Source organism: Staurois parvus, unplaced genomic scaffold, assembly GCF_062004578.1.
Source record: "Staurois parvus isolate SC_StPar_1 unplaced genomic scaffold, SC_StPar_1.0 ptg000591l, whole genome shotgun sequence".
NCBI lineage: Eukaryota > Metazoa > Chordata > Amphibia > Anura > Ranidae > Staurois > Staurois parvus.
The window spans coordinates 2331681-2343382 of record NW_028318387.1 but is presented as its reverse complement, the minus strand read 5'-3'; the positions used below and the strand labels follow the sequence as shown (position 1 = coordinate 2343382).

General features: G+C 46.3%; 1 protein-coding gene across 1 annotated transcript; it reads right to left on the bottom strand.

The window, feature by feature from the left end:
* Window positions 1-2376: 2376 nt before the first annotated feature.
* LOC149449975 (uncharacterized) lies at window positions 2377-4093 on the bottom strand. Its single transcript, XM_089692522.1, has one exon. It carries the CDS (start codon window positions 4081-4083, stop codon window positions 2455-2457), a length of 1629 nt encoding a protein of 542 aa, XP_089548648.1. The 5' UTR covers window positions 4084-4093; the 3' UTR covers window positions 2377-2454.
* Window positions 4094-11702: the final 7609 nt, after the last annotated feature.

Genomic DNA, 11702 nt, shown 5'->3' with positions numbered 1-11702 from the left:
TAACTAGGGCTGAGGGCTCTTGAAGCAAGGTGTTGTGATGTATTCAGGAAGCTATGCACAGCACCCTGCTAGTCCCACCGTACATCATTTGCCTATGTTGCGTAGAGAAACAAAGGGACCCAGTGCTGATGGGAAATGGAAAATTAAACTGGTAAGTTTTAATTTACAAATATTATTAGTTCAAGGATGAACCAGTTAAGCCAAAAATATAAGCATCTATATAAATATGGTATCCACCTAAACATACAAATAAACAACTAACACCCTATAGCATAAAGTCTAATGCAGGCCATAGACGGGTCGAAAATCGGCAGGTTTTTCGGCCGAAAAAAAAAATCAGCCGATTTTCGCATCGTTAGTGGGTTAATTTGTTGGTTGTTTTTTGGGGTTTTGGCACTTTTTTTATCGGAAAAAGTTGGAAAAAAATCGGTCGATTTTGCCGATCAGCTGATTTTCCCGGCAATGATGGGCAAATCGGCCGATCGTTTTACCGATAAAAAAATCTGCGCATGAGCCGCGACCTGCAAGAAGAATAAGAAAAAGAAAAAGAAGAAGAAGAAGAAAAAGAAGAAAAAGAAGAAGAAAAAGAAGAAGAAAAGAAGAAGAAAAAGAAGAAAAAGAAGAATTCCAGTCCGCTATTATATTTGACATGAAAAAGTATTCCGATTGCAACAATGTATCTATTTGTACCCAAATAAAAACATCTGTATCTGAAATGGATACAAATGGATACATTGTTGCAACCGCAAGACTTTTTCATGTCAAATATAATAGCGGAGCTCTCTGCAGGGACAGAAGTAATTAAATGCCGGCCGTAGACGGGACAAAAATTAGCCAATTTTTTTTTACCATTGGTGGTAACGTCGGCCTATTGAACGACCGATTTTTCGTTTTTTTAAAAAAAAACGTCCGGTTTTTGACCCGTCTATGGCCTGCATAACTTTCACTCTTGAAAGTGTAATAATTCATATAACCTCAATATGCTCAAACCCTACAGAAAAAAATCACCAATTGTGAAACAATCGTGAAAACATCTAGTCTCCCAAAAAATAAAAATAGAATAAAATGATGCAATCGTGTCCAAAATTAAAGTCATTCCCAGTAATAAATCCAATAACAAAAATTAAGCAGTCATGTCCTAAATTAAAAGTCCTTCACAATAACGATTCCAATATGTAAAAATCCTGATGAGCGAGCCTTCCAAATGGCTCCATTGGACAATGTAAACCTCAAAAAAAGAAACATTTATATAGTGCGTATATTACAAAAATACAAGCAGATTAAACTTCAACTTTTAATTGATTTTTTTTTTTTTTGTAAAAAGGGAGCGTTCCTTTAAGCCTGTCACCTTCTAATATACATTGTGGGTGTGTAATAAGAAGCTGCGGGATGGCGCAGGCAGGAATTATTCGGTTCTGCTCTGTGGTCACCCATCATCCCCTCCACAGACCCCCGATGTGAAGATGAATGGGATTGTGGATCATTACGGTGCAGGAGTCGTGGGACTGGGATTTTTACGGCTTGCGTGTTTTACACAGTTTATGACTTACAACGTCCTCTCGGCTCCCCCCATATATTCACTATCCCTGTGGAAGCAATTAGATGTGAAATATCAACATGTATTTATTAAGTAGATGCCGCGGTTATCGCCCCCCTGGGGGTGATCGGCAGAGCTGGAGGGTTGGCGCTTACTGTAACGTGAGAGGGAAGGAAATAAGTCACAGCGAGAAAAAAGACCAACGTGAGATTTGTTATCCAGCCCAAAGAAAGAAAAATCCCGAAGTATTTACAAACACCAAATTCATAAAATAAGTCTGTAAACTTCTCCGGAGAGCGGGACGGCGGGTGTCACCGGGGCGATCTACGGGAGAATCCTTCTATGGGGGGGGGACGTCCGACTGTGACACCCAGGACTACTGGGAATATACTAAGAATTCATTGTCAGAGAGGAGATTTGATGATAATAAACACAACATACTATCAATAGGCCTGAATTCTCGGTATATGCTCTTATTCTGTATGTATGGACTCTGCACAGTCCCACTTCTGTCCTGTATGCTGGGTGTAATTCTCAGTATCTGTTCCTATTCTGTATGTATGGACTCTGCACAGTCCCACTTCTGTCCTGTATGCCGGGTGTAATTCTCAGTATCTGTCCTTATTCTGTATATATGGACTCTGCACAGTCCCACTTCTCCTGTCCTGGATGCCGGGTGTAATTCTCAGTATCTGTTCCTATGTATGTATGGATATTTTTATTTGTATAAACAAACAAATTACAAGGTAACAAAACTGTAACCATCATCATAAAAAACACACAAACCAACAATGTAACAACTGCCTACATCTTCACGACAGAAAGTCAACAAATTAAACTAATGAAAGTTCTGCATGGAATTTGATGCTGTAAATAAATTCCTCCCATTTTATATTCCTTTCGGCTCTAAACTCTTTTTATAAATCAGAATCTGAGTCACTCTGCCGACTACCAGTTTCCATATCGGATTCTACAAATACGGGAGCCGGGGGCGGGCGCTTCTTAGTGGGCGGGTCCTCCCCTGAACTAGCTGCAGATTCCCTTTCTACTTCTTCCTCCATTTGGGCCTCTAGATCACAGGAGTTGGCATCTGACTCTGAGAGGACATCATACTGGTTGCCGACTGCCATACTACCTTCTGGCACCCTTCTCACTTTCTTAACGGATTTCTGCACTCGGGTCCACTCACTTTCAGGTTTACAGGTGGCCTTGTCCTTCCTATTCCTTCTCTTCTGCCTGGGAATGTTCTCCACAGAGGCAGGAACTGAAACGGATGGGATGGCCACAGATGGCCGCTGCTCCTCAGTCTGCTGAACGCTGCCCTCCTGCCCGAGGCTGGCCCCTTGGACTTCTGGGTTTACCTCCCCCTCAGTTGATATGACCCCATTCATTAAGGCTTCCTCCTCCAGGTGTTCTGCTACCACCAGAAATTCCTCATCCACTGATTCCTCATCCCTATTGTGGAAAGCCACCGGGCAATCTCTGTGCAAATGGCCAAGCCTACCACATAGATTGCACTTGATGTTCTCACAGGTAGAACTGACATGGCCGACCTCCCCACACAGATTACACTTCATGACGGAGCAGACACTCGCCACATGACCCGACCTACCGCATTTGAAACATAGCCTGGGCTGACCTGCATAGAAGCAAACTCCCCTCTCCCGCCCAATGAAGAAGGAGTTTGGAAGGTGATGGGTGACATTGTTACTCTGCCTCAGCTTGACAAGAACCCTCCAACCTCCAGTCCAGATCCCATCACTGTCCCTAGTTTTGGTCAGATCAGAGACCATCTCACAATGCCTTCTGAGCCAGACTACAATATCCTGGGGGGGCACAGACTCATTCCAGAAAATGATGTTCACGTTTGCTGTGTCAGGTTTGGAGATGGGGATGAAGGTGAAAATCTTCCACCCCTCTTTATCCCGAAACCCACTAAAGCCGGCCCAGAACCTGTCCAAGGCAGACATGAGCTTAAAGCTGACATCATACCCCCGTCTGTCAGGGAGGTTGATGACTGCCAAAATATCTGCAGGCACAAACCCCATCTGCTGACACAGCAACTCCCTAACTACAAACCTCCTATCAGGGAGCTCTTCTCTGGAACCCCTATGCTTCAACCTGACCACGTTCCTCCTCTTGAAGGCCTGACCAGTATAACCGGCATTGTTGGAAAAAGAAGGAGCCCCACGGCTCCAGGCATTCCGAGGAGGGACATGGCCAGATGGACCACTATTCCCTTCTGATGCAGGTGGCGACTCAACCAAAGGGGGGAAATCACGGGTGTTATCCTGAACTGACTCCTCCATCGCCACATTCACAGGGTCCTCAGATTGGTCCTGACCCCATCCAGACATACCTACCTCAGTGTTAATGACATCAGGAACCCCTACATCAATATTAGTGATATCCGCACTGGCCATATCACCACTAGCATCAGCAGCTTCATCTGCATAATTATCAACTACCCCATCCCGAACACCAGTCCCCTCAGCATTGGTTCCACCATGAGAACCGGGGGTAGCAACACCGTCCTCATAGTCCATGTGCTGGGAGTCCATGTTGCTTCTCTGGGTTTCCTGCACTATGAAAGTCTGCTGGGTGAAGCGGACGCTACCACTATCCTCCAGAACTGGAGTCCGTCTTTCAGAAGGCACATTTGCTGGTAGCGTGCCTTGGATCAGTTCCCCGGAGTCTGACTCTGAAGAAGACTCCATCTTTACACTTAATTGTGCCCCAACCCAATCGCAATCCCGATACACCTCCCCCCCTGGTCCCAGTTCTTCCAGAACAGCATCAATGTTCCTCGATATACTGGCCAGTTCAATGCCCAGGGCGTTAAGCTCGCTGTCATGTAGGACTTCATTCCCGGGGTCGGCAGCCTTGAGTCTGTAGATGGAGTCAATCCTTTTCTGGGTCGAAGCCTTAGCTTTCCTCAAGGTCTTCATTCTCTTCTCCAGAGCAGGAATCCTGTCAGCCGGGCGCAGCACAGGTGATGACTTTAACACTTTCTGTTTCCTATCCGCAGGACGCTTGAAATTCTGATCCCCATCAGCGGTACTGGGTGAAGGGTCTCTGCTGGATGTAGTAGGACTCTCCGGGCCAGACTGTGGAGGCTTATTGGCTCCATCATCTTTCTTCTGCCGGGACCTGGGGCGTAATGAGCGTTCCTGGCCACTGCCCACCATTACACACTGCTGTAAGTTCTCCTTCAGAGTTTTCTGCTCCAACGTAGTCCTTGCAGATCTGCGCGGAGTACTGGGAGTGACAGTTGTCTCTGCTCCGCTCTGAACTGTATGGGCCCCGCTCTGAACGGCCTGTGCTGGGCTCTGTGCGGCATGGGCTCCACTCTTCTGGGCTTGCTTTGTTTGCAATGACTTACTGCCTTTTGTTGCTACTCCAGAGCTGGTAGTGTGCTGGGTGATAGTGTCACTTTCCTGAGCCATATGGACTGTGTGATCACCACTCTGCACGGCATGGACTTTGCACTGTATGGCATGGGCTCTACTCTGCTGGACTTGCTTTTGTTGCAATGACTGACTGCCTTGATTTACAGTTCCAGAACTTGAAGCATGCTGGGTGACAACCTTACATTCCTGAGCTGCATGGACTGTATGGGTTCCGCTCTGCACGGCATGGGCCCCACTCTGCTGGGCTTGTGGTGCCTGTAATGGCTGACCGCATGGAGTTAGGCCTCCATGACTTGGACTGTGCAGGGTGACAACATTACATTGCTGTTTAAACAGAATTGACTGAGCTCTGCTCTGCTGGTCTTGCTGCGACTGTAATGGCTGACTGCCTTGAGTTGCACTTCCAGAGCTTGGAGTGCGCTGGGTGACAACATTACATTGCTGTTTAGGCTGAACTGGATGGGCCCCGCTCTGCACGGCATGGGCTCCGCTCTGCTGGGCTTCCAGTAATTGCAATGGCTGACTGCCTTGCATTGCTTCTCCAGAGCTTGGAGTGCTCTGGGTGACACCCTTACATGGCTGTTTTGACTGAACTGGATGGGCCCCGCTCTGCACGGCATGGGCCCCGCTCTGCACGGCATGGGTTTTGCTCTGCTGGGCTTGCGGTGCCTGTAATGGTGGACTGCCCGGAGTTGGACCTCCAAGGCTTGGACTAGGCTGGGTAACAACATCACATTGCTGGACAGACTGAACTTTCCTCTGCTTGGCTTGTTGTGCCTGTAAAGGTGGACTGCCTTGGGTTGCTACTCCAGAACTTGGAGTTTGCTTGGTGACAGCCTTACATTGCTGTTTAGACTGAACTAGATGGGCCCCGCTCTGCACGGCATGGGCTCCGCTCGGCTTGGGCCTGCTGTGGTTGCAATGGCTGACTGCCTTGAGCTGCTCCTCCAGAGCTTGGAGTTTGCTTGGTGACAACATTACATTGCTGTTTGGACTGAACTGACTGGGCCCTTCTCTGCTGGGCATGCTGTGGCTGCAATGGCGGACTGCCATGTGCTGCACTTCCAGAACTGACATTTGCTGAGAGACATTATCACACTGCTGGACTGACTTCATCTTCTCTGTATTACCAGAACTTCTCACACTGGACTTTCCATCACCAACATTCCCCCATCTACTCACAGTCTCTGCCATTTGCTTTCCATTCACCGAACTCTGTCTTCCAGCTTCACCACCAACCACAGCTTCACCTCCATGAGCAGGCCGAGAAGCCTGGGACTCTCCTGGGAGGCGTCCCAGCCCAGGGCAGCCCAACCCTGGGCTTGTATCAGACATCAGAGGATGTCAGCACCACACAGCCTACAGCTGCTCCACAGGAAACCACACCCTCTGCACAGTCCCACTTCTCCAGTCCTGTATGCCGGGTGTAATTCTCAGTATCTGTTCCTATGTATGTATGGACTCTGCACAGTCCCACTTCTCCTGTCCTGGATGCCGGGTGTAATTCTCAGTATCTGTTCCTATCCTGTATGTATGGACTCTGCACAGTCCCACTTCTCCTGTCCTGGATGCCGGGTGTAATTCTCGGTATCTGTTCCTATCCTGTATGTATGGACTCTGCACAGTCCCACTTCTCCTGTCCTGGATGCCGGGTGTAATTCTCGGTATCTGTTCCTATTCTGTATGTATGGACTCTGCACAGTCCCACTTCTGTCCTGTATGCCGGGTGTAATTCTCGGTACCTGTTCTTATTCTGTATGTATGGACTCTGCACAGTCCCACTTCTCCTGTCCTGGATGCCGGGTGTAATTCTCGGTATCTGTTCCTATTCTGTATGTATGGACTCTGCACAGTCCCACTTCTGTCCTGTATGCCGGGTGTAATTCTCGGTACCTGTTCTTATTCTGTATGTATGGACTCTGCACAGTCCCACTTCTCCTGTCCTGGATGCCGGGTGTAATTCTCGGTATCTGTTCCTATTCTGTATGTATGGACTCTGCACAGTCCCACTTCTGTCCTGTATGCCGGGTGTAATTCTCAGTATCTGTCCTTATTCTGTATGAATGGACTCTGCACAGTCCCACTTCTCCTGTCCTGGATGCCGGGTGTCATTATCGGTATCTTTTTCTATTCTGTATGAATGGACTCTGCACAGTCCCACTTCTGTCCTGGATGCCGGGTGTCATTATCGGTATCTTTTTCTATTCTGTATGAATGGACTCTGCACAGTCCCACTTCTGTCCTGGATGCCGGGTGTAATTCTCGGTATCTGTCCTTATTCTGTATGTATGGACTCTGCACAGTCCCACTTCTGTCCTGGATGCAGGGCTTTTTTCTCAGAGACTAGGTGCAGGAACTCCTTCCTTCAGAGTCACCCCTTGTTTCCACCCCCCCCCCCCCCCCCCCCCACGCACCCTTTGCTCCTCAGCGCCACCTAGTGGCAATAATATGGTACTTACAGAATTGCACCCAGCATACAGGACAGAAGTCCTCCCATGAACTGTGAACTACTTCCGCAGTAAAGCTGCTTTCACAGTGAGGAGTTTTTGAAGCATTTTTGCATTGAAAAAAGTGCCTGATAAGCTCGAGGAAAATGCTTCCTTGTGTATGTCAATGTATTTCTCTGTATGTTTTCACACTGAAGCGTTGCACTTAAAAACCCCTGCTTGCAGCATCTTCGGGGCATATTTGGGGAGTTAAAAAAAAGCGTCCCAAAAACTCAATTCAATGGAAAACGCCTCTGAGAAGTGTTTTTGGTGCAGTTTTTAGGTCCCGTGTCAACGTTCAAAAAGCGCAGCAAAATCGTGGTAAAAACACCTTTGCTGTGTTTTTGTGGCGGATCAGTGTGACAGTGGCCTATAGGTTGCAGGTATTGCCCTCTTTACTCCCCTTTTGCTCAGTCAACATTCTCCTCTCTGCCCCCCCCCTTCGTGATTCTCAGTATCTGTTCTATGAAGTCACAGTAGCACATCCCCTGCGTCCTCCAGGACTTGGCGCGGTATATATTAGCGCTCTATATTGGACATTGGAATGATTTAGGTCTCCCGGTCCCTCTGATCCGGCTGGAAGTGTACGCCGGCGTCGCTCACCCCGCAGAGTAAACATGCTGAACTGGGCAATAACGGCGCCTTGTTTATTTCTCACTTCCAGCATCTCGCTGAGCATTAATAACGGGGGAAAGTGCTGAGGACTGGAGAGAGCTGACACCGCGCCAATTTGTTACCCAGCAAACCACGTTCTGTATATGGCCTGAGAACGGCGTATGATGAATGTACCGTCACCGCCAACATAAATAAATGTATGGCCAGCAGCTGCTTCCTGTGAATCCAGGTGAGCGAACAACATACAGATCACACAATATCCTCACCGCACACCGCATGATGGGAGACTGGCGCAACGCTCTGCAGACTGTAGAGATTCCAATGAAGGATCGATCTATAGAACAGGGGCGGACTAACCATTTGGAAACTCGGGCACTGCCCGAGGGCCCGGGGTCAGTAGGGGGCCCCATGAGATGCCCCTGGTACCTTTTTCATAGGCTTTTTTGAGTTTGGGCAAGGACACAGGGGCCCCATGATCCCCTATTGCCCAAGGGCCCCATGAGTTGTCAGTCCGCCCCTGCTATAGATTGTATTGATATGTACGTGTCAGGGGGAGATGGGACAGAGCAATGTTCTGCAGATCTCTAGAGAGGTCAGCGATGGAATAGTCTGCAGAATATAACAAAATGTATCCATCTGGAACTGGAGAAATGCTCTGCAGATAGTTCTGCATAATATAACAGTATGTATCTGTCGGGGAGATTGGACAGAGCAGGGGCGGACTGACCATTTGGGAACTCGGGCACTGCCCAAGGGCCCAGGGTCAGTAGGGGGCCCCATGAGATGCCCCTGGTACCTTTCATAGGCTTTTTTGGGTGTGGTTTGAGTGTGGGTGAGGACACAGGGGACCCATGATCCCCTATTGCCCGGGGGACCCATGAGTTGTCAGTCCACCCCTGGGACAGAGCAATCTTCTGCAGATCTCTAGAGAGGTCAGCGATGGAATAGTCTGCAGAATATAGCAAAATGTATCCATCTGGAACTGGGGCAATGCTCTGCAGATAGTGCTGCATAATGTATCAGTATGTATCTTGCGGAGGGACATGGGACAGAGCAATGTTCTGCAGATCTCTAGAGAGGTCAGCAATGGAATAGTCTGCAGAATATAACAAAATGTATCCATATGGACCTGGAGCAATGCTCTGCAGATAGTTCTGCATAATATATCAGTATGTATCTGTCAGGAGGGAAATGGGACAGAGCAATGTTCTGCAGATCTCTAGAAAGGTGGAATAGTCTGCAGAATATAACAAAATGTATCCATCTGGAACTGGAGCAATGCTCTGTAGATAGTTCTGCATAATATATCAGTATGTATCTGTCAGGAGGGAAATGGGACAGAGCAATGTTCTGCAGATCTCTAGAGAGGTCAGCGATGGAATAGTCTTCAGAATATAACAAAATGTATCCATCTGGGGGGAGATGTGGAACTGGAGCAATGCTCTGCAGATAGTTCTGCATAATATATCAGTATGTATCTGGCAGGAGGGAACAGAGCGATGTTCTGCAGATCTCTAGAGAGGTTAATGATGGAATAATCTACAGAATACATCAATGTATCAGTCAAGGGGTTGATAGGACACAGCAATGTTCTGCAGATCTCTAGTGAGGTCACTGATGGAATAATCTGCAGAATATATAAATGTGTATAAATCAGGGGGTAGATGGTATGGAGCAATGTTCTGCAGATCTTTAGAGAAGTTAATGATGGAATAATCTATTGAGGTCAGTTATGGAATAATCTGTAGAATATAACAAAATGTATCCATCTTGGGGGAGATGTAGGACTGGAGCAACACTCTGCAGACTGCATAATATATCAGTATGTATCTGTCAAGGGGGAGATTGAGCAAAGCAAGTCTGCAGATTTCTAGTGAGGTCAGTGATTGAATGATCTGCAAAACATATTATTATCTATAAGTCAGGGGGTAGAAGGAGCAATGTTCTGCAGCTCTCTAGTGAGGTCAATGATGGAATAATCTGCAGAATATATCAATGTGTATACATCAAGGGGTAGATTGGATGGAGCAATGTTCTGCAGATCTCTAGAGTGGTCAGTGCTGGAATAGTCTCCAGAATATAACAAAATGTATCCATCTTGGGGGAGATGTGGAATTAGAGCAACACTCTGCAGGCTATTCTGCATAATATATCAGTATGTATCTGTCAGGAGAGAGATTAGATAAAGAAATGGTTTGCAGATCTCTAGTGAAGTCAATGGTGAAATAATCTGCAGAACATATCAATATGTATCTGTTGGGATAGATAGGATAGAGCAGTGGTGGGCAACCTTTTTTTTCAACTGAGCCAAATCTCGCCAAAACCACAATTGAAATTTATTTTGAGAGCCACATTTTTAAAACTGAAAATACATCCCCCATATAGTAATTCATCCCCCATATAGTAATTCATCCCCCATAGAGTAATTCATCCTCCATAGAGTAATTCATCCCCCATAGAGTAATTCATCCCCCATATAGTAATTCATCCCCCATAGTAATTCATCCCCCATAGTAATTCATCCCCCATATAGTAATTCATCCCCCATAGTAATTCATCCCCCATATAGCAATTCATCCCCCATATAGTAATTCATCCCCCATAGTAATTCATCCCCCATATAGTAATTCATCCCCCATATAGTAATTCATCCCCCATAGTAATTCATCCCCCATAGTAATTCATCCCCCATATAGCAATTCATCCCCCATATAGTAATTCATCCCCCATAGTAATTCATCCCCCATATAGTAATTCATCCCCCATATAGTAATTCATCCCCCATATAGTAATTCATCCCCCATAGTAATTCATCCCCCATATTAATTCATCCCCCATAGTAATTCATCCCCCCATAGTAATTCATCCCCCATAGTAATTCATCCCCCATAGTAATTCATCCCCCATACAGTAATTCATCCCCCATAGTAATTCACCCCCCATATAGTAATTCATCCCCCATATAGTAATTCATCCCCCATAGTAATTCATCCCCCATATAGTAATTCATCCCCCATATAGTAATTCATCCCCCATAGTAATTCATCCCCCATATAGTAATTCATCCCCCATATAGTAATTCATCCCCCATAGTAATTCATCCCCCATAGTAATTCATCCCTCATATAGTAATTCATCCCCCATAGTAATTCATCCCTCATATAGTAATTCATCCCCCATATAGTAATTCATCCCCCATATAGTAATTCATCCCCCATATAGTAATTCATCTCCCATATAGTAATTCATCCCCCATATAGTAATTCATCTCCCATATAGTAATTCATCCCCCATAGTAATTCATCCCCCATATAGCAATTCATCCCCCATATAGCAATTCATCCCCCATATAGTAATTCATCCCCCATAGTAATTCATCCCCCATATAGTAATTCATCCCCCATATAGTAATTCATCCCCCATAGTAATTCATCCCCCATAGTAATTCATCCCCCATATAGCAATTCATCCCCCATATAGCAATTCATCCCCCATATAGTAATTCATCCCCCATAGTAATTCATCCCCCATATAGTAATTCATCCCCCATATAGTAATTCATCCCCCATATAGTAATTCATCCCCCATAGTAATTCATCCCCCATATTAATTCATCCCCCATAGTAATTCATCCCCCCATAGTAATTCATCCCC